The sequence below is a fragment of the Haliotis asinina genome, chromosome 5 (genome assembly GCF_037392515.1).
Source record: "Haliotis asinina isolate JCU_RB_2024 chromosome 5, JCU_Hal_asi_v2, whole genome shotgun sequence".
Classification (NCBI taxonomy): domain Eukaryota; kingdom Metazoa; phylum Mollusca; class Gastropoda; order Lepetellida; family Haliotidae; genus Haliotis; species Haliotis asinina.
Genome location: NC_090284.1, coordinates 41,410,396 through 41,434,814, shown reverse-complemented (window position 1 = coordinate 41,434,814; position 24,419 = coordinate 41,410,396). Strand labels below are relative to the sequence as shown.

The 24,419-nt window shown below is 37.3% G+C and overlaps 1 protein-coding gene across 1 annotated transcript; it reads left to right on the top strand.

The window, feature by feature from the left end:
* Nucleotides 1-32: 32 nt before the first annotated feature.
* On the top strand, nucleotides 33-16,089 carry LOC137284174 (sphingomyelin synthase-related protein 1-like). Its single transcript, XM_067815893.1, has 5 exons — nucleotides 33-116; nucleotides 10,366-10,995; nucleotides 12,077-12,194; nucleotides 13,139-13,289; nucleotides 15,704-16,089. The coding sequence occupies exons 2-5, from the start codon at nucleotides 10,370-10,372 to the stop codon at nucleotides 16,033-16,035; spliced, it is 1,227 nt and encodes a 408-aa protein (XP_067671994.1). The 5' UTR covers nucleotides 33-116; nucleotides 10,366-10,369; the 3' UTR covers nucleotides 16,036-16,089.
* Nucleotides 16,090-24,419: the final 8,330 nt, after the last annotated feature.

Here is a 24,419-nt window from a genome sequence, read left to right as displayed (position 1 = left end):
CCTTAAACTTCCGTTTCCGGTTAACACGAGTAATGAAAACAACATGACAGTGATGATACACTCGTGTGGCACATGTTGACAGCATTTGATACTGTGAACATTCAGTAGACAACTCGGTTAGTATATCGACACAAATTGTGTTTGATTTCGACAATTTGTACATTTAGTTTCAGTAAAATCTCTTCATAACGAGATAAAACTGATCCCACTCTCAATGTGACTTTTCAACCTACGCTATGCCATTCGTGTGCCAATGTTAGTTATGTATTCAACGTATGGAGAACTTTTTAAGTCGGAGAAGCGATTTATTTTTCATGAATTAAACAATTACATATTCTGTATTGAACTCCGGGCATACCTGGATGTGTATTCATTGATAAATCCAGGGAACGATCAGGAATAGCAGTTTCAATACTGAACAATCCCAAAATTGCCCGACGACCAAACACTGTGGTGTTATGGCATTAAACACATGTTAAAACACTTCGACGCAAGCGTGCTCAGTGCTTTCACCTGAATAATTCAGTACAAAACTGAACTATATTACACTGTACTAAGGGGGTAGAGTGAACTGGACATGAGACTGAATAACCCCAATCGGTAGATATATTCTAGAATTATTGAGAAAACCTAAAACAACAATATTATTGGAGGAGTCACAAACATAACTTAAAGTCCCCAAATTAAGTGCAATGTATAGGGTTGAATCCACTTATGAACTGCAGAAGAAAGAATGTTGAGTAACGGAAGACCCACTGTCTTGCTCAATGGATATGTGAAAAGTATCTTTATGTAGTTGTACAGAAGCAGTCAATATACACTTGTATCAAAGTAGAAGTGCCCTTGTTAAAACTTGCTTTGGTCAATGGATTAACTAGTATTGTGTTGCATGAATAATTGATTGTTTATCAAAGATCATAGTTGTCACATGCTCTCATATGACCAGTGAGGTGTGACAGCTTTGTACAACATTTAGAAAACCCCTTATGTGATCATTCAAGAGTTCAACTTTAAATGTATTTTGCATTCCTCATTTATGTGGATACTGTAGTGTCTAAGATCACTGTTAATGATGACGTCAAGGCACAGAGTAATGGCTTAAGTCATATTATGTGACTGAGTATGTCACAAAAAACTTTTAGAGAAGACATGGTGTAGAATCTGCCAGGCTAGACCAGAGAGCTAAGGCTAACTGTGTAATATTACGATCTATAACACTTGTGTAGGTACAATATATGTCTGTTGAGACAAAGGTATTTTCATACTGGCATTGTGTGGTAATAACAATCATTTGTAGAGAAAAATGGTTCTATTGGTAAGCGTGTATGCGTGCGTGCGCATGCGCACACACTAATGGGATGCAGTTTGATTGGTGTCTATTGTTTGTTGTTTATGGAAGCACAGTTTGTCTTTAAAACACTGTCATGTTATCACATGAATACTATTTTTGGTGTACAGGAATCTCATCGCCCCGCATCCAGGACAAGTCAGTTTTCATTTTGGACAGTCTAATAGTGGTATCTTAATTGTCTGTGGGCTACTAGATAATTTTGGCTTACTTTTTCCAACTCAGATATACAGATATATTTCATTTCATATCTGCTCAAAATGTAGCTATCAAATTGCACAATGGTAATAAAGTAGTGTCATCTTTCTTTGCTATTTTTCACCCCTCAATCAACATTATCATCAAATATCATGTTAATTTATTCTTTTATAATTATGTCATAATGATTATATCATAATAATTCAGGCAAGTGGCTTTTAAAAAAATCTGAACCCCTGATGTAGCAGTCCTGGTTATTATGTTCATGGAATGGCTCTTTTTAGTTTTTGAATCGATGCATGAATTTTCGATTGTACAGTAACAAGTTCCAATTCCCTGGTTATTTTTTGATACCCTGAATTCTGTAGATATAGTACATTATTTAAAGTTAGCATGTGTTTTCTGTTTTGTCAAAATTCTGATTACAGGATGCCATTTTAGAAAGTGGTCAAATGCAACATATGTCATATTTGGGATTTCACTTTCTCAGTAAAGTACAAATTCTAGTACTTTTTGGGTTGAGTCCCATCCGGGATTCAAACCCGCACCTTCAGAGTAAGACACCTAATCTCCAGCACACAAAGTCAGCTGCCTTGCCCGCTCAGCCACCATGACTTCCCAAATATGACATATGTTATCAAAATTCTGTTTTGAACTGGTCATGGTCCAATTTTGTTGATTTTTCAGCACCTCAGTTGGGTGCAACCCTATGTTATGAGTTCGGATGCACCATCAAAATTTGGGTTTCACTGTGAAATACTTTTACTGGACCATGAAGTACCATAAACACTTGTTTAGCTGTATTGTTCCAAAGTAACAGGACTTTGGGTCCTGCAAGTTTCAGAGGTCTGCCTGACCCATTGAAAGTTCACAGTACCCAACAAACAAAATTAAATTCAGATTTGACATTTCTTATAGTTACAATTGTCATTGAAATTATTGACATCACATGATAGCAAACATAAGATTTATAAACACCAAACAAGTGTCAGATGCCACAAATAATAACGCAAGACAAATTTATTGTTTGTTTCGTATTTGTTCAGTCAGACACTGGGGCCGGCAAGTTGGTGATTCTATCTGACTACTGACAAATTTGCCGGATTTGTCAGCGGGTCAGACGCTATTCATGAAATCTGGTTTAGCAATGCTGAAAACAAGTACTCAGTATGAAATACTCTATATAGAAACCATATAAATGATTTTTCTGTTTCTTCATACTTGTGATACTTTCCATGCACCAAATAACTTGCTTTGATATACTTAGAACCTTATTATTCCTTCAAAACAAACAAACAAACACACACACACACACACACACACACACACACACACACACACACGAATTCAGCTCATCTTAACATTCAAAACAGGACCATATATCTTATATTATTGAAAGTTGTTTGGATTATGCATAGATATATCAGCTTATGACACACTTTCAAAAATGTCTTTTTGTGCATGGGTGCTGCATGGGTGGATTGTAGTAAAGTTTTCCTTTTTAGCATGACCTGTTCTGTAACCCAAATTCTCTGAAGAGATCAGACTTTCCCATGCATGACATGATGCTGATCCATAGCATCAGCAATACGTGTTTAGCGTGACAAGACATCACAACAACATTTGCACGAGGAAATCAAACTTTTCAATGTTTAGAAGGCAACCTGTTTCCCTCTTGTTTTAAATGGAATGTTCTGGAGGGCATTCCAATATATGCAAATGGGGGTCATTTGTCAGGTCGTGGTTCATCTAGTACTTGTCAAGCAGTAATTAACCATAGAAGTGAGGGAGAGCGAGAGCGAGAGAGGGAAAATAATCGTAAATAATCTTCCTAACAGCTTTTTTTTTTTACAGTATTGCACACAACCAAACAGGAAGTGGCCAGTGTCTATCTTTACACACTCTGCGCAGGTGCACGAGTTGAAAAGTAATGTGAAACCACAGAATTTATGATAGCAAGGTTTCTCACTCTACCAAAGTGTTTCAATGTTACTTCCAAAAAACGTGAAACCAAGGCAAAAAGCAATTTCTGAATCCAGTAAATATAAGCCAATCCTAGTTTCAATATTCAGCAAGTTTATTCCTTTTGAGCCTTCGATCCTTGTTGGAATTAAACACCAGTTATGTTTGCTTAGGTTTACACCTCATTAACAATATTACAGCGATATGACAGCTTTTACTTTTTACTGTTCTCAGGGTTTGGCACCCCTTCTTTGAAAGACACCCCTTTGCTTACCAGAGATGGGCTTCACACATTGTGTGAGGTCATGCCTAGAAGTTTTCTGCTCTGCTATTACAGGGCTCTAGATAAGGGCCGTATCGGCATATCTACAGATAAACAATATGCACGATATAGAAGGTAGGAAAAAATCCGATAATGCGGCAGATACGTACCACAGCAATGGTGTACGGTCTTAGAATCATTTACGGATGTATTTATCTGAAAAAGTATTGCTTTGTTGTTTATTGAGCAGTTTACACAAGAGTAGCAATGCTGTGGTGGATATATGAAGCGAAACACAAGATTACTTACACGCCATTAAATTCCTTTCGGTACTCTAACACTTCCCATTACTCTTATATTGAAAAATATGGTGTACGTATCCTCATGTTGAAAAGTTATCCGGAACCCTGTGTTACATTTAGATATCCACTTATTCACACAATCCAGGGAATAAGATTCATCTGATGCAACCTGCGATAAATTGAAATTAAATAGAATAACCATATCAAACTGATCTATGGCACTTTATCTCACAGCTTAACATGGGTATGGCCATTTTGAATGTCATTTGTCATAACAAGAAATCACATTGTGGTTGACATAAAGAGCTATGGAGCAGACTGCAGTTAAAGCATTCACTTGTAATGCTGAATACCCAGCTTCGATTCCCCACATGGTTATAATGTAAACCCATTTCTAGTGGGGGATTTCACTCATTGTGTCCATGTGGGGAACAGATTCCGTGTCTTCGACGTGATGAGCGAACATTTTAACCACCGGCTACCCCATAGCCTCGAACCGCATCATAGGTGTGATGTAATGGAAATACAGTCGTGCCCCATGTATCCGAACACTTGTGTTTTTATTGAAATTGTCCGAATAAGTGAACTTTCGGATATCTGAATCACGAACATAGTAGGCATCAGACACAATCTTTATTGATTACGGTACATATTAACAAATATCAGTGCATACATAACATGTCTCATACCTGTTCATGCAATTATGCTTGCTTGAAGTAATCAGTCATGGCTTTTTGCACTTCCTGTATAGAATGGCGCGAGGACTTTCGCTGGTCAGTTCATCACTGTCGACATTCACAAGATCATCGGTAGTAACAGTCACAACATGTGCACGGGATCGTAGTACATGTCTTCTTGTGGGTCCTCATTTGACTGGATAATATCCACATGATGAAAGCAGTTAGCAATTGTCTTTTCGATCACAGCTTGCTTGATCATCCAGATTAATTAATTATGGTGACCCACAAATTGACACGCCTCAAAATTAATTCAGTGTCACCTTGCTACTCAGAGGAAGTTAATCTTCTCACGCTTCAAAGATTGCCGACTTCTTTCATGTTATGGCACGAGAGGCCCTCAGTAATTGCATGTGTAAACATACAGTGCTCAGCCATCCGGATATACGAGACAAAAATGCACGTAATTTAGTGTTTTGTATGTGAAAATGACCGTTCGGTTACGGAAACTGGATTTCCGGATAGGTGAGTAATTTTACAACGTTGTGAATTCGTTTTAGGGAATTTTCGTTCGGAAAGCGAGTTTTCCGGATATCTGACTCTGAGGCTCGGGTAAACGGGGCACGACTGTACTATGTTCAACCCAAGTCACTGACCAAGGCCTCTTATATATTTCTCACGAACCCATGAAGATCTGAGTCAGATTTGGTCATCAGCAAACCATGCTTATTAATATGTCGGTCATGATGTCGGCCATTGGATTACCTGGTCCAGACTCGATTGTTGACAGAACGTCATATATCTGGGAAATTTAAGCTTAGATTAATACTCATGATGTCAGTCATTAGATTACCTGGTCCAGACTTGATTGTTGACAGAACGTCATATATCTGGGAAATTTAAGCTTAGATTAATACTCATGATGTCGGTCATTGGATTACCTGGTCCAGACTCGATTGTTGACAGAACGTCATATATCTGAGAAATTTAAGGTTTAAGCAACTGACAGAAGTTATTTTTGTGTGACAACTGTAAAGATTCTCTGGTCATTTCAGAGTCAATATGAAGTGCATAGGATTCAGTATAAAGGCTTCTGATATGGACATGAAGGATTGCCTTATCACATGCTGAGCAAACTGCCTCTTAATCTCTGTTTCAGCGACAGATGTTGGTTACCATAGTAACTCTTTATCTTTTTGTACAGATACTATTGATGCTGACACATTTAATAGATTTATCATTTAACCATGTCAAACTTGGGTGATTATATTTGTGTACTTTGTATTTGGTTAACCCGATCATGTCTATGGCTGAAACAAATCATGATCGTGGTGATACACTTAACCTTGTGTTTGAAATTCATATTTAATGTGGTAGTCTGATATGTACGTCCTCTTTGATCAGTGTGTTTGTTATTTAGTCACTACTAATGTACTTTCCTCAGTGGAGTGGAGGGTAAGCCTAGTAGTTAATACGGGTTTCTCAATACATCGAAGACCAGAGTTTGATTTCCCACATGGGTGCACTGCGTGAAGCACATTTCTTGTGTGTCCCTTGCACCCCCCCAACCCCCAACACAGCAACACCACTGTCATATTGATGGAATATTTCTAAATGTTGCATGTTACTAAACTGTTTCACCCACTCAGTATAATCAGTATGGGTATTTTCTGTGTGTTAATGCTTTACTTTGGATTAAATGCATTTCAAAATGTCTACCTGTTTTACTTGATGATGACTTGACTTGTAGATCATGGGCTTGAATAGGGCAACCTTTGCCGGTTGAAGAGTCAATTTAATGTGATCCTACCCAGGTGATGCAGTGTGTTGGTCATAATATCAATCACTGGTTTGTTTGGTCCATACTTAGTTATGTATGTGTATACTTTATATCATAAAGGTCAAATATTGCAGAGTGTTGCACTTAACAACAAATGAAATATGTTTCAGTGATCAGATTGACTTTATATAAGACAGTATCGAGAGACATGACAGTATGAATTGAACATTAGATGGTGTCCATAAGCCAAGTTTTTCAGGAAAGCAAACAAGTTTTCACAAGATTTCACATCCACTCAGTTACTGCATGTCCGGTTTTGATGTTGTTAACAAAATGCAATTTGAATTATTTGAAATAATGTACTTGTTCTAGCATTTAATCAAAGTCGACAGGTGATTGACAGTGATGTTGTATAATACGTTTGTTGAAGTATTGTTTTTCTGGGGTTTTTGGTCAGGGGTCGTAAGAAGCTGTCGGAAGGCTAACGGGATCTGGTGATCAGGCTTGGTTGGCTCATGTCATTGGTTAGCATTTACGTAGTTCGATGATCATGCTGTTGATGACTGGATTGTCTGGTCCAGATTCGATTATTTACAGACTGCCACCATATATCTGGAATATTACTGAGTGAGGTTTTATTTTCAAAATGTCACCATCGTTTATTCAGTATCTAACTTGTAGATATTTAAAGTGGTAGTGAAGATCAAATTTCACAATCTTAGGTCAAGTTTGCCACCATATCTAAAGAATTTGAACATGGGAAAAGACTTCATGCACCAATGAACTATCTCATGTTTCAGTCTCAGTTTCCCACGTAATCATTTTTTTTTCGGATAATCCTGATGATGTAGTAGAACATGTGGCTCTTCCTGCTGGTTCCATCCACCACTAAGACCAAAACACATTGCCGTCAAGCCCTCCAATCAATGAACTAGCATGGACCCACTGTGTATTAATCTCCATCAGCAGTGTTTCCTAGGAGCCTTGTAATCAATGCAGCTCAGTTGGCCTTGCTTAAAGGCAGTACTAAGTGATAAGTAGGTGGATGTGTAGTTATCTTGTCCTTAAGATAGGGCTGAGGCAAGGCTAGGTGAACAGACATTACTTTGGATTACTTTTAATTTGTGCTTATCTATTGCTAATCAAGAATTTGATATTTAAACTAATTATCGTCATAGAGACTTGTGCAATTCTAGGCCTCTGATACAACAAACACCCTTCACTTTTACGACTTAATAATGCAAAAGGTTTGTATCTGGTGCAAGAATTACTGTTGCAATTGGGATTTCTGTTCTTATTTGGCTCTTTTAAACAAAATGACCTCAGACAACACTTCATAGATTTTTTGTTATACAGATTTCACCAACCAAAAGTGAAATAGTTGATGGAATTTATTTAAATTTACTTCTTGTTCTTCTGTGACAAAAGTCTTGAAAATGCTACTATCTACCATGATTTAGGTTGATTTTTTTAATATTGAATGTGAATAAATATTTGAACATTCATGTGGTATTCTATAAATTCCAACAAGCTTAACCTTGTTAATATATGATGGTAATAGCTCGACCAGTAGTTCACTTACATTACATTTACTGGAATTACAGTGTAATCATCTGGATACAGGCTTGCTAAATATATGTTGTAGAAGAACAAACCCCTTGAAAAAAGAATGTGAAAAAAGGCTATATTTAATCAAACACATTCTCAACCGTGCAAACTGTGAAACAAATAAACAGGTCCAAATTATTTAGAAACCGGTCTAAAATGTCTGACCCCAGTGGTAGATAATGGCCATGTCAAGTATGAATTCATTTATGCTTGATGAAATCTTCAAACCAGTATGACAATGAGAAGACATGGAAGGTCATCTCTTTACAATACTTTCTCAAGACCAACATTATCAATGTATCTTTATCAATACCACATTCCCACCTTTCTGTACAATAACACTGTTGTCCACCTGGTGAGTATATACTATGACCAAAGGTCAATAAGGTTAAAGGTTGTGTGAAGCTCAGTTTTATAGGCTAGTCCGAAGTTCAGGAAATATCTCTTCATATTCATCAACATGTTATGTTCGGCTAAGCTGATTACAACATGACCTTTCTGAGGCTTTCCACTATAGTTTGGTTGACAAGGCTGAGAATCACTGGTTGGTTGCAGATTGTGTTATTTATGTATATCATGATAATGTAATAATACTTGCTGGACAAATATTTATTGACATGTCTGTTACATTTACATTGTTCATGTGTTTCATGTGGTATACATATCATTCGTGAAAATGGACATTTTGAAAGACATACTGAGACCATGTAGACTTCATAAATTATTCTGTACAAGACTAATAAAACATTGCATTGAAAACTTTGTTTTAGTCTCTTAGTCAAAACAGCTGCATTCACATTGAATCACAATAACCATTAATATGATAAGAACACATGAAATTATTCATTACGTTTTTAGTCAATTTTAGAAGTGAGTAAGTGATTAGCATTCTTTTGTAGTATAGTTTGTTATATTTTTGACAAATTTAAGATTACTTACTGACACAGTAAGTTTAATGCATGTGAGTCCAATGAGTTATTGATGTCTTTGAGGACTGTACGTAATCTACATGGTGTTTTGCTTTAAGTGAAGAACAAAGAAAAATGTGACTTGAAGTCTTCTCAGTCAGTTTCAGGGTCTTGATTTTCTAAGTTCTCTTAGCATTAAAATAGCCCTAAGTGCCATACATTAGCTTACAACTTTTTTTAGCACAAAGAGAGCTTCGAAAATCTAAGCCCAGGGTCTTTGACCAGTCAGAGGTTGATTTCGCCCTTGCAGTCTCCTCCGTCAATACATTACATATTCGTGACTTCATATATGCCCATGATAGCACATATATTACATGAACGGCCGTCAGCTATCATCTGTGTCCCCTTTTATGCTCCCTGCTAATGATTATGTCAACATGGATATTTGACTAAAGATCACAAAGCTGAGAGGTAGCAGCTGGGGTCCTGAACCCATAAATCACAGGTTAAATCCTTACATTTGTGATACAACTGAAAGATCAGTTTGTCAAATATGTTTAGAGGATTTTAACTCTTCAGTGTGTGTACTGTTATTTGAGACAGGGCTTTACAAGGCCCACATCATGTACATGCACTCATTGTGTCAAGTCATCTCTTGATCTAACAAGATGAAACTGGATTATAAAATATTTTCAAATGTACTGCAGATAATTTCTGAATTTTTATTAAGGTTTTATTCAAGGTGCAAGGGGAGAATCTGGAAAAATATTAAAACTGTGGATGAATTAATTGAGTGGATTACAATATGCATCAAACCATGCCATCTTAATGTGACCTTGCAGTATTATTTCTCCACTACTGGCCAATGGACTGTCAATGTTGCATGATATTGATAATGTCTTGTTCATCATGTACATTTGATGTTTGACCACTTCCATGGTGTAGTGGTTAAAGCGTCTGTTCAGAGAGCAGGATGTCGCTAGTTGGATCCCTGGCCACTTCATGCCAAAAGATGTTAAAATATGGTACTTGGTGGTCCCTGCCTGGTGCGCAGCTTGAACAGGTACAACAAGGAGTAATCGGCTTTGAAAGTTTGAGTCAGTACAGTGCATCTGATTCATGCTTAACTGTGGCATGATATCAGGGTGAGCTAGCACAAACTAGCTTAACTAGATTAAGTCTGGGCTAGTAAAAGCAACCACACATATGCACACATGCTTGTCATGATATGAGCAAATTATCCTAAGTGCAATATTAAACCCCTTTTCACCTCACCTCACCTTACCTTACATTTAATGTTTGAATACATATTTGTTACAGTGTGATGACGGACGTAGTCAATTGGTCCTGTGAGGACGTCGAACAATGGCTGGAAGCAAACAACTTCACACGTTACAAACAACTGTTGTGCGAAGAGCACAAGATCGATGGTTTGGCATTGTTGTCTCTCACAGAGGAGGACTTGAGACGGCCTCCTCTCAACATCCCAGTACTGGGTGACGTCAAACGACTTGTTATCAAGATCAACATTCTTCATCAGGAAAACCAGGCAGAGCTCCGCAGTTTTGCACATCTCAATGGCTCAGTTGGTGACAACCGAAGCAACATCTACACACCTCCTCGTCTCAACATCAGCAACAACAGTGACTGGGAATATGCCCAGAGTGCCATGGGAAGCCCAAATCCTCGAGGGAGATGCTCCCAGAGTCTGGACCCTGAGATCTGGAAGACTGTTCTGAGTTTTGTGTATGTGTTTGCAGTGACCCTGTTGACATCATTTGTGATGGTGGTAGTCCATGACAGAGTCCCTGACATGCAGAAGTTTCCACCTTTACCAGACTTTTTCCTGGACAATATGCCATACGTGTCGTGGGCATTTGAAGCCTGCGAGTTGGTGGGATTAACTCTGTCTTTAATGTGGTGTTCAATCCTGTTCTTCCACAAACACAGGTATGACAATGCAAGCTTTTACACACTAACTTATTTCTCCTTTAAGGAACAAATTGCCATGACCTTAATTGCTTCAGTTTGAAGGGGGCTGATGGGATAGACAATTGGTCAAAGTCTTTGCTCATCACACCAAAGACCAGGGTTTGAATTCCCACATGGGTACAATATGTGACACACCATTTCTAGTGTCCACTGATGTGATATTGCTGGAATATTGCTAAAAGTGGCGTAAAATCATACTCATTTACTCGCTCAGATTGATTGGGGATATTTGACATCATAGTGTACTAGTAGCACTCCAAACCTGTGAAATTCCAAGCAGCCCATGCTTGTCCAAAGAGGCAACTTTCGGGATTGGGTGGTTAGATTTGTTGGCTTGGTGGACACATCTCATCATACCCCAACTGCGTAGATCCATGCTCATGATGTTGATCACAGGATTGTATGGTTCAAATCCAATTGTTTACAGACCACAGTGTTAAACTATAAGCAAACAATATTGGCCCTCCATTTCTAAACAGTACATACAGGGGTAATTGCCTGAATAAAACTAATGCGAAGCATTCTATACCTGTCAAGAAAGGTGATCAGTGGATTGGATGGCAAGGTTTAGTCAAATGCTTCATGATATGTCAGATAGTCCACCATGTTGGATCTTGATCCTGATGTTACTCGATGGTTTGGCCCAGACTCCATAACATGCATGCTGACATCATATCAGATACATCAGAGTGCGGTATGGTACTTAACAACAAATCTTAGCAATTTATATAAACTCCTTAGACCCATTACCCTGAAACCCAAATGGAATGAGTCAACTTTCGAGGTGGTCGTTGTGGTAGTCTTGTGGTTAAGGCATTTCCTTCTCCTGACAAAGGCTTGTTTGTGATTCCCGAAATTGGTAGAATTGTGAGACCCGTTTCTGGTGTCCTCACCGGGATATTACGGGAATACTGCAAAACGTGGATTAAACCTAACTCACTTCACTCACTTCACTCACTTCACTCACTCCTACCTGGAGGTCATTCTGAAGCATAGTGATGATGTTCATTTGATATTCACATATCTCCTGTTCTGTTAGATTCATCTTGATGAGGAGGATGTTTTCATTGGCGGGTACAATCTTCCTACTGCGATGTATAACAATGTTCATCACCTCGCTGTCAGTACCTGGCAAACACCTTCAGTGTAGTGGCAAGGTAAGCACATGCTGCTCCTGAACTTGTGTAATACTAATAGATAAATTATAAGTTGTCAGCATTACTTTACACATGAATTTGTTCGTTTAACATGGTCAGGTTCACTGAAGTGTATTTTGTTGGTTTTCACTTTAAGAATTAAAGTAAAATAATCATATTATTAGCATTGAAGTTTTACAAGTCAGAGGACAGTATATTCCATTGACCTTTCATGCCAGTGGGATCCATTATAAAAATAATGCCATGTAAGCAATCAGAAACAAGTAATTTTTTATTCAAATAATTCACAAAGAGGAGTTTATGAGAGTGAAAGATCTGATTTAATGACTGAGATGGTAACGAATACTAATAATATTTGCTGCAATTCGAACAACTTAACTAATTGTTTGAAGACTTGTAGAGATGCGAGACTCTGAGATTTTGTCGTAGTCACTATGAACTTTAGCATCAAACTCTGCCAGTACACTTGAAATTCTGTAATTCATTAAGACTCAGGTAAATAGAAAAAACCCTTCTATTTTCATCAATTAAATACATTTTTGCCAAAAAGAGGCAACAAGGGAAATGTAATACTGATAATTTGGAAAGAATGATCAGTTGGAAGTTGGAAGAATATGAAATTAAGGCCTCACACAAATGTCTTATTATCTCTCAATCCATCATGACTTTAAGTCTTTAGTTTAATTTTTCAGGTCAAACAAATAATTTTGTGCTTGAAACGACAATTGGCAACACATTGTGGTTGGCATCTCCAGACTTAATTTTACTGTAAAGAATTTCCATCATCATGGTAATGTCACAGCAGTGTGAGATCACTTGTGTGATATAGTCTTCTACTGTCATGTTTGCCAAAATTTTGTACAGGCTGCCATGACTTCAGGATCTGTACAAACAGGACAGCACCTTGCGAATCCCACTCTTACTAGATGATCTTTCCTTTTCAGACTTATGGCAGCTTCTGGACGAAGTTGGCGAGAGCTTTTGAGATCTGGAAGGGATGTGGTATGACCTTGCAGGGAGTTCGTACCTGCGGAGACTATATGTTCAGTGGACACACGGCCATCATCACACTTCTTAACTTCTTCATCACTGAATGTAAGTGTGCGCAAAGAACCTTATAACGGATGACAACAGTGTGTATGGAGAATCTTATTAATTGTGTGCAGTTTTAATAGTCGACAATTCCAAGTGGCTTTGTAGGACAGCTTCTTGAACATGTCATGGGCACTTAGAGAACTCTCATTTAGAAAAGGGACAATTTCTTGAACTATCCTCTGCAGTCATGGTAATTAACATAATGAAGCAATCACAGTAGTAATACAATATTCATTGAACATGACTGGAAAGTTTCACATCCACAATGTGCACTTTTTGTTGTGATAGAAGATATAAAGTCCTAGTTTTCAGTAACTTGGTTCTCTGGTTTGTTGACATTGATTAGAAGCTGAAGAAACTTACAGGAAATTTAACAAAATGTGAATATCCCAAGCTACAGTCTGGTAAAAAATGCTGTTCTTCAAAGTTGGTATGGCTAAAGATTTCCTTCAAACTTGGCCAGCTTTCACCATTGAAAATAGCTAATTATGGTGTAAATTTGGTGTAGTTAACTCTGATCTATAAATGAGGTTGTTAAAAAACCACAATGTTCTTGTGACTATCGGTTAGAGGGTTGGGGCAAGAATAGCTGCAGTGTGGTGAGAATGACACGTTTCCGAGAGTATCTCTGTGTTGCCAGGTTACCAGCAGGTATATAAACAGGTTAATGTGAGTAAGCAAGCAGAAAATTCTGTATGCTTTGTCATCACCACGCTGTTGAGTGTGTGAGCTTAACAAATGGGGAACACATGTTAGCAGAAGGTAATCCTTGATAAGTTATCTCCCTTTGCCCTTTATGCTATCATGGCAACAGATGTGAAGACGATTCAGTCTAAAGTTCACATGTCATTGCCTCTGCATAGAGGTATTCAGAGGAACCAGGAACACATGTTGTGTCCATTGTGCTGAACATGGCTCAACTGCGAGATGGCTTTATGTTGCATGAAGCCTTTGTCTGCACTTTTCATAAATTTTATTGAATTAAAAAAAACCATTCTTTCAGCACAGCATGTGGAGTAGGGTTGGTGTCTAGGTGTGAGGAATTTATTACATCCGGAATCAGCATGATTGTTGAAGCCAGTATGTGCATTTCAGAGTACTTGGAAGCTTTGGGATGAATATTGGTTGATTTTGTTATGGCCCAGAATCTTTGCAGACGATAAACTGAGCATGTAGACAAAAAGCAAATGCTGCAAAAATTGCTTTGGGGTAGTGATTACCAAATATATTAGTTGTAATCACCTTAGTTTCAAGGTCATGTCATATGCCTCTTAAAAGAATATAAGATAAGATAATACTTCATTTCACTCAAATGATACACATAAAAGATAACATAGAATTCTGACATCACTCTGTGTGTTCTTGCATGTATTTGTGCATGTAAACAAGATACTGGTATGCAGTCAGAGGACAGGACCTGAGAGCTCTCACACGTGTTTGTAAGTCAGTTTTAGAAATATTTTGACCGGATAAGCAGTTAATACATTGGAATTTGATGCAAATATGTGCTGGGTCCAGCTGAGGCCAATAGCCCCGTTATCTCCAGAGTATATGTTCCGATAAAGCTCCACTATACCCTGGATGCATCAATGGCCTGAGAATTTTATTATCTCCCTTGGCTGGCTTTTTCTCCAATCAGATTTCTACTCTGGGAAGATGAGCGTACCAGTCACAGCTCACTTTCGCTTCTTGTCCCCCTAGCTTGTAATATATGGCATTTATAATTTTCATGATTTCCATGGAAACAATTCAAACTTAGTCTGAAAAAGTCAAGTACCTGTCAGATGATTTGTCCTTTCAAATATGTGATGTACAGGGGAATATTTCTGAGTCACACTGCAAACAAACCTGTCATAGCTGAGCCCACTGTCTTAGTTGACACTGACAAGTTCTGCTATAATGGTAGCTTAGATGATTGGTGACTGTAAGAATGCGGAGCCAGCAAAGGGAGGTAAAAAAATTCTCAGGGCAAGTCATATTAGCATCCAGGGTATAGTGGAGATTTATCGGAATGTATCAAGGATGACTGGAGACCTCTGGTTTCTTTTACTGTCTTATCTCGAGAGAGAGAGAGACTTTAACTATATCAACAAATCATATGAACCTGATTGTCTTCTGAGTAGTATAATTGAAAACGTGAAGTGCAAATACTATTGAAATTCTTTTGTTACTGCCTTACAAATATACTGAACAGTAAAAGATTTTAAAGTATGGCTAATATTATAATGATAATCCTGACAATAGCCCTTTGTCAAAGTTCCCTATCCCTATCCAAACACACGGATTGTTGAAAGTCCACACATGAACTGAAAACAGTTTCCACATGAACAGTTTCCTAGTTTTAGCCAGAAACTATGGAGCTCTGATGTATACTGCAAATGCATGGAATCTTAAACAGAAACTGTTTGTTTCAGACACACCCCAACAGAAAGCCTACCTTCTTCACATGTTGTCATGGGTGTTGAACGTCTTTGGGATATTCTTCATCCTGGCTGCCCATGAGCACTACTCCATCGACGTGTTTATCTCTTTCTACCTCAGCTCCAGGCTGTTCATGTACTACCACACCCTCGCCAACAACCGCTCTCTCATGCAGCAGGATGCAGACCGCACCCGAGTCTGGTTTCCCATGTTTTCATTCTTCGAGTCCAAGTGTGACGGTGTGGTGCCCAACCAATACGAGTGGCCATTACCCAGCCCTTTCACGGTCTTTCAGTATTTTCAGAACAAACTGAAAGTGTCTTGATACTTTTTTTCAATGTTGCTAGATGTTTACAAAAGTGATTCTGTTATCAACAAGAAAGTTAAATGCATAGTGTCCAGAAACATAATTTCTCATTGACAGTCCCGGGGTGGAATAGGCCTTCAACAACCCATGCTTGCCATAAAAAGCGACTATGCTTGTCGTAAGAGGTGACTAACGGGATCGGATGGTCAGACTCGCTGACTTGGTTGACAAGTGTCATTTATTTGACTTATTTACAGACTGCTGCCATATAGCTGTAATATTGCTTAGTGCGGCATAAAACTAAACTCACTCACTCACTAATTTCTTATTGAGATTGGTTTCAGCTTTTATTTAATACATCAGTATTTATGAAGTTTGTCCAACAGAAGTATACTGTATCAACTGGATTAAATACTTAACTTTACCTTTTTATACTCAGAGTCCAAGTGAACCTAGACAGAGATGCATCTGAAGTTTTTTGGGGCAAGGGGGTATTTTTACTTATTTTACCATGACATAGTAAATTATTTTTAAAAGGTACCAATTTCAAGACAGATTTGTGAAACATTCATTCCATGTCACATTTTGACAGTGTTGCAAACTTGATACCATGGAAGCTGTCTAAACCAGCATTTGTCAGGATTGAAGAAATAAGCATATCCAGATTGTACAGCTGATAGAGTTACATGCGACAAGAACCTAACCATTTTTGTCACTGTCATATACATTGTACATTCTTGTATCACATTGTTCTCTCAGTAACTGCACATTTTGGCAGTAAAAGACAAACATTTGAGATTATATTCACCAATTTCATGTACAAGTATACTCATATTGAATTAAGATTAAATTATCTTTCTCTGCAACCATGTAGTTTCAACAAAAGATTAACTGATAACAATACGTATCCGTCCGAATCCGAGTGCCGGATTTGATAGCGCTCATTATTGTATACATGCTTTTTCGGGCGGCTCATTTCATGCCAAGATCTGGATAGGACAGCTGCCAGTTTGCAGAGCTTTAATGTTGATAGATGTACTAGTTATGGATAGGGACTGAGATTTTATTGCAGTCTTGACAACTTGCTGGGTTGGACAACTGCTGGTTTTGACACCTTCCACTTTATTTATTCTAATTACTAACAGCTGGTCACATGCTTTATTTATTCATCCATACATATGTACTAAGAAATTGTCATGACAAGTCATTTCCAAGGAATAAGATTATGTATCATATCATTTATCATATCATGTAGGATGCACAAACCATATCATGACACAGGCATAGCAACACCCTTGTCATGCTATCACACACTCATCTTTGATAACTGCAACTCTCGTGCCCATTGTTAAGAGATGCTGATCTGCAAATTATATTGAACTGGTAGTGTGTGGGTCTACGTGCCTGATTCTTCAAAAATATGTCAGCAGTATATTGTCATGATTCTTCAAAAATATGTCAGCAGTATATTGTCCTGTAATGAAAACTAGTCCATTCAAGTTCCATAACAGAACATTGTACATTATATGTACAGTGAAGTCATGTTTACTGAAACACCATATTTATTTAAGATGATGTATGATCCTGTAGCAATCTGTATTAGTTGCTCCAACATGGGCACAGTCCTTGAGGTCTTACACGGTAGTCTGATGCAAGGACTCAAAAGAAGTACTATGTCATGACATTATTTTACTATCACAAGGTATTAGAGTTAACGATGCTTCACTTGACAATATTCAACATAGGCTTGAAGCTTTCTTTGTATGTAGTCATCATTACTTCCAGTGCTGATTGCTGTAATGCCAGTAAGTGAAGATGCAATAGATGAAAGTGAGAATGTAAACAAGGACAGTACAAGATGTACTTACCCTGTTACCCCCAAAATTGTCGTAAGACAAAATTAATATTCTCCACACAAACCTCCAGAAGTTGTAAATAGATGTAGCACAATATGGAATGGTTTTCTGAAGTTGCCTTGTTTTTATAAATGTACATTAACCTTGTGAGCAGTTTTCCTGGCACACTCGACAGTCCAGTGTATTTAGTATTCCTTCATTTCGGACAAACATTCTGGACCCAACAGAGCAACACCAATTTGAGCTAGAGCTGCTCTGTGCTATAAATATTCATTCAATCAAATTGTAAGTCCAAGATGAGTGATGAGAGATATTCAGATGGTGATGGTTCTGAAACAAAGCATGCCTGGTGATTTGGCCAAGGGTATTATGACAGTCACGGCATGTATCAATTATCATCATTTTAGTTCCATCAAATACAATGATTCTTGGTTGAAACTTTCTCCATCCATTTGAATCAGACACATGTATCCCTGCTTGTACAGCTGAAATTAAATTACAAGTCTGAGTTGACTGTGTGCCCAGTTGTATTTATTAGTATTTTTGGTAGAACAATGTGTTTCTCAATTATCAGGTCTGTCTTCAGTATTTACATACCGCAGCCATATAGCTGGAATATTGCTCAGTGTGGTGTAAACCTGAACTCTCTCGCTCTCTGCTGTCCTCATCACTTCTTCAAAAAGGAAGCTTTGTTTTCTCCTCAGCCTACCGAACCCGATGATGTACTCGATAATGGAGGATGTTGTCCTCGCTACTGCTGGAAATGTGATATTATTGCTTTGTTTCATCATGCTTGCCTTCCTTGTACAGATTTCTATTTTGTATACTGGTGTCCATATTTATAGCCATTGCCTTTATGAACAAAAGTTGGAATGGAAGTAATGAAAGGATTATTTGTCTTGTGATGTTATGTCCATAAGCATGATGATTTTCATGGAGTTTGACATCAGTCGTTCATGTTAACATTGTTGTACATATGAGATATGTAGAACCTTAGCTTATCATGAACGCTGAATATTCCAAGAGTTGATGGCATATTCGATTATGAAATACAAGTGAAGGGCTTGTGCAAAATGGAGGAATATGTTGTCATGTGTTATTAATCACATATCCTACTGAAAAAAATGTCCAAGAAATTCTTTCATGCGGATGTAGTTAGTTTGTGAGGAGAATAACGGACCTCCTTAACTTTGTCTTAGTCGTATGTATACCACAGGAAATGTTTCAGTGGCATAGTACTATAACTCGGGATCAGATGATGATCAGAAATTAATTTCTTCATTATTTCTGGGACATTCGCAAGCATGTATGTGAATAAGTGCCTGATTTTGCAGCTGCAGATAATGAACTGAAAGGAAATGTTAAACGCTATGTTGGAACTGTAATTTTACAGTTTCGACTAAAATGTAAAGCTAGCCCCCCAAGAACCCACCAAAAGAGTTTATGTCCGTGACTTTGTTCTAAACATGTATACTGTATATATTGCTGAGACACTACTCCTTTATGTCCAGATGTATCCTGAGACTGAGACCTGTATCATATACTATAGTTTATATATGTCACATAGCCAATGGTGTGGACGCCTACTGGAGAGATTTCCTTCACCAACTTTGTATGAAACTTGTATGATGTTTCATATGTAGCCACCCCTCTCATCGTTTTGCATTTACATACTTTTTCAATCGTTTTAAGTTATTTTAAAATTAGGACTGATTTCTTTCAGCGGAAAGTTGTAATTATATATTATATGTTTCCTTTATGATATTGAGAAGCTTTGTTGCAAATGTTTTTGTTCTATATACAATCAGCCTGTCCTTTAGGTACAAATTCAAAATATACAGGGTCAATGATGATTATCAAAACACAGCGTGAAGTAAAGGTATAGAATTAAAAATATTTTAATAAGTAAAAAAATGAAATTATATTCATTTCTGTATTTAATGGCACACTCTCTCTATATATGTCTGTATGGTGAGAGTGGTGTTTGGTTTCACACATTTTGCAAACAGAAATATTTTTTAATTTGTTCCATTTATAATATTTTGTAAAATATTGTTTGTTTCTTCAACTTCTGAAGTTTTATTTGTTTATTGATGCATTTTTGTTTTTGCTCTTTGAGTGGATTTGCAGTGTACAGGGTTGAAAGGATTTAGTATGCGGGTCTGTCTGTTGTATTATAGATTGTTTTTATGAATTAGTGTTAGCTTGTATCTGTTGATACTAAGGGAGCAAGACGTGTTTGTAGCTGCAGTTGGTTATTGGTGATTCATACATGATACTTGTAAATACAGTTATGTTTTTTCTTTTGAGTAGAATCGATGTTAGTGGTTAACATTTGTAGGGTTTGTTAAATATTTTTTGAGTCAATCTTGGTTATGATGACAGCTGATTTGTCGGATTCAAGATAACAGCAGGTCCTCAGCCATCTTCCCAAGGCAAGGGAGATAACTGATATTAGCCCTTGCCAAACTGGATTGGATTTATGGAGTAGCCTGTTGAAGATGATCCCATGCAACCTGTGCTTTTGTAAGAGGTGAATTATAGGTCAGCTGATAAGGATTGATGACTTGGTATCATTCATAAACAGCATGGTCGAAACTGATTCCAGTTGTGTAGATCAATGCCCATGCTATTGATCACTTGATTTTTTGTCCAAACATGACAGACTGTTGCCATATAGCAGGAATATTGTTGAGTGTGGCATTAAACAACAAACCAGGTATTTCAGGATTAAGCAACAAAATATGAGGTAAACAGGGATAGTTGTAGAGTATGTACAACAGACATTTCTAGTCACCTAAAGTAATATTGATCAGTTTTCCTCAGCAAGCTTTATTTTGAGTATTTTGTTGAAATTTAGATGACATATGACATGGGGCCAGGTATGAGTTTTTAGGGAGCCAAATTGTTCCCTTGAGAATCTTAAAACTGTTTAAAAAAGTATTGTTTAGTCTTGGGAAATATTGTTAAAAAGTGTTTATTATTTCACATGTTGTGAAATGTTGTTTAAAAATATATATTATTTTTACGACTTTAGATATGTTGCTCATATGTATTGATTATTATTTCAACATACAGTCATCTCTTGTAATAACGCTCTTTGTGATAAAACGGTTTCAGTTTGGCCGTATTGTAATCTGTGGCTCTCAAGAAAAGTTCCTGTTTTCATTGTTGTTTGTTCACCTCCTATGATAAGACACAGTTTTGACTTGGCACAAAACATAAAATGGCATGCACATGAAAAATATGAGTTACATGGCCTCATTCTCTGTTGTGTATAAGACAGGAGATTATCCATGGACCAACAGGCTTGTATTATGGCAAGAGGTGACTGTACAGTATTCTGGTGCAGGTAATGTAGTGACTGTATAAGTTGTACAATAGAAAGACAGTCTTTGTAGCAGTATCACTTGAGCTGGTTGACCAATGAAGTTAAAATATTTTATATGGGCATCCTAAATGTAATATAAACAGTCACCACTTCCAGGGCAAGATATGCAGTTATATATGGTGTTACACTCATTTTGTCTTTTACTTAAGGAGAGAGAATCTCGTGGAACTATGCAGCTATGATTTAGCCAAGTGAAAGACACAACCACGCTGAGACAGCATGTCTCATGGGACCTAACAATATGTTGTTGGCTGGCTGGGATCATTGGTCACAATGTATGTTTTATACTTAGTTTGTTTTATATTAACCCAAAATAAGTGTCTGAGTTCCACCACAGTCCTTCTGTATATCTCCATAACTTATATTTTTTAAACCATTCTAGTTCCTCAGCTACATTACAAAGAATCTAGATACCAACCAGTACGTTAATGAGACAGTCTTGAGTAACTGGCATATGCCAACCTTCAGTAACCTTTTGGATAGGAAGGATGTCTTGATGTAAACAAACATGACATTTTAACATAATTTCCATATTTTCTGAACGGTATTACTGGTTTGTCTTTGGAAAACAGCATGATAAAAGGAAGGAACAGGTTATTTTCAACACAGACTGTCAGTTTCTCAACTTCAGCTGCCCCTAGTTGGGTTAACATTTACACATGTATATGATAATAATACATATTTCAGGATAATAAATCCTTATTACTTCATTCATAGAAATAAATGATGAATTTCAGTTGGATGATAAAACTACATTGTTTGTCAAACCTAAATTTTTTTAGACATCATGTATATATATGTCACACGACATAAATTTGTATCCCAATCTTCAACTGATCTCACCATAACAAACATTTTGCAGACATGTTCAGTGCTTTGTCCACAAACAGTTAGTGGTATACACAATTACGCTTACATGTTTAAAAAACAGGAGGATTAGTTAAATTGAATACATCGTGTTACTGCCACTTTGTTTGGACAGTCTCCTGTGAGGGTGTGACATGAGAGCAGTTAACCAGCTTCATCCGCAGCGCAGTGATGTACGCTGATGTGCTTTTCATTACTGGTACATGTACATGTAACAACTTTTTAGAATACAGCCATTATTTACACATAATTCATGCTTTTAATTATGTATCTTGTGTATGATGATTACTGTGAAACAAGTAAAAGAATGAAGGAAAACCATGTCCTATGGATAGTCAACTTCTTTATTGCAATGGGTGTGACGTTTCAATATAGGTACTGAGACCGTTATCAAGCAAATCATTTTGTGACTTCCATGATAACGTTGTTAGTACTTCACCCCCGTTGCAATAAAGAAGTTGACTATCCATGGATCTTGGTTTTCCTACATCTATACAACTTCCAAAATGCCTTTCAAAGAAGAATAAAAGAATGAAACTATAGAGATTTTTTGTTTTCTACGTTGTCGTATACAAGTGCAATGTATATGTAGTACTATGTACGCTATGTGCATATATACAATGTATTTCAGTCTCAAATCACAAAATATCTCAAATCATCTCTTGATGGTCCCTTGGGGTTCAAGATGCAGGGAGTTTACTGTATGTGGTATCTCAAATCATCTCTTGATGGTCCCTTGGGGTTCAAGATGCAGGGAGTTTACTGTATGTGGTATCTCAAATCATCTCTTGATGGTCCCTTGGGGTTCAAGATGCAGGGAGTTTACTGTATGTGGTATCTCAAATCTCTTGATGGTCCCTTGGGGTTCAAGATGCAGGGAGTTTACTGTATGTGGCTATTTATTAGATGCAGCTCTAGTGCACTTTAAATAAGATATTTATGAATGTCACACATCTTGTTGATGGGGATATGTACAATAAGTAAATTATTTATCCATAATGTATCAGTTATATCTTTGTTTGGAATGAATGTCTGTTATATTGACAGAAGAGAATGAGATAAATATCATGTGTTACATTTCTGTTTTATGATATTCTTTATTGTGCAAAGTTAAAGCTTGCTTTTGTATTGACAATTTTTTAGTTGGAAAAATGGAAGCACACCTTCAAGGAAGTCTTTTGTGCAGAAATGATGCATATTCACAACATAGCGCTATCAGTATTATCCCCATACAGAACAGCCCATTTGGGTTAGCCTTTTTATTACAGAAGTGAGATTCTTGCTTGGAATTGAACAGCCTCCATGCTGATTTTATGAATTTGTCAGGCAGAGAAATCAAATTTCAGCAAAAGGTTTAAGTTTCATGAGGATATAGAGAGAATTGATGATTGCAGGTTTGAATGGATGGAGAGGACAGTGGTTGCAATAATCCATGGATCTCATATGTCTGTCTGCCAGTGTGTTGTATTGTGAATAAAATGGCTGCTTTGTATACATGTGTAATATTGGAAATATTTATGTTCATATGCATATATTTTTTTATAGACTTATGTAGGAGGAAGCTCATTTCAGTATACAGGAAACTCAAATGTCAGAAATGAGTTTAGTTATGCTGTTTAGATTCTTTGATTCCCCATGTGGGCATTCGAGTAATTTTTTATGGTAATGACCGGTCAGCTGTAGCAACATCAGTGGTAACTCCGAGACTCAAGTTTCCTCATCCTGTGTGCTGTTGTACAGAACAACCTTAGTGCTACACCAGTCATAAGTCTATGTTAAGGTTTGGGCATTATTATCATCTTTGCGCTAAGGTTGCTTTGTACAACAGGACACCGATGCATAGTCTAAGGATGTCTGTTGATGTGGTTTTGTGATCACTGATTAGACCCAGTTGTGACGCGTGATTAGCAGGTTAGAAAGTTCACCTTCATTAAATTTTGGGTCCCATTTTATACACTCAAAGGGTAAGAGTCCCACAATATAGCTTGAGATATAGTCCGTCTCTGGTTCCTGGATTCAGTGAGGTTTTACTGTAGTTGATTCACCCAGCCGGTCATGATTGTCATACTATACATGTAATGTTTCAGTTACGCCAATCTCCATTCCCAAAGCATTCAGGGAATTCTTGATCATACTTTGTATTTGGTTTGTTTATTTGAAATTTTATTCCGTTCACACGAAGACGAAACAAACATTTATGAACATGTCAGCATTTGCTAAAGTTCATTTCAGTCTAAGCATTTTGGTGAACACTGTCTTTCACATTTCAATAATGCAAATAAATGTGT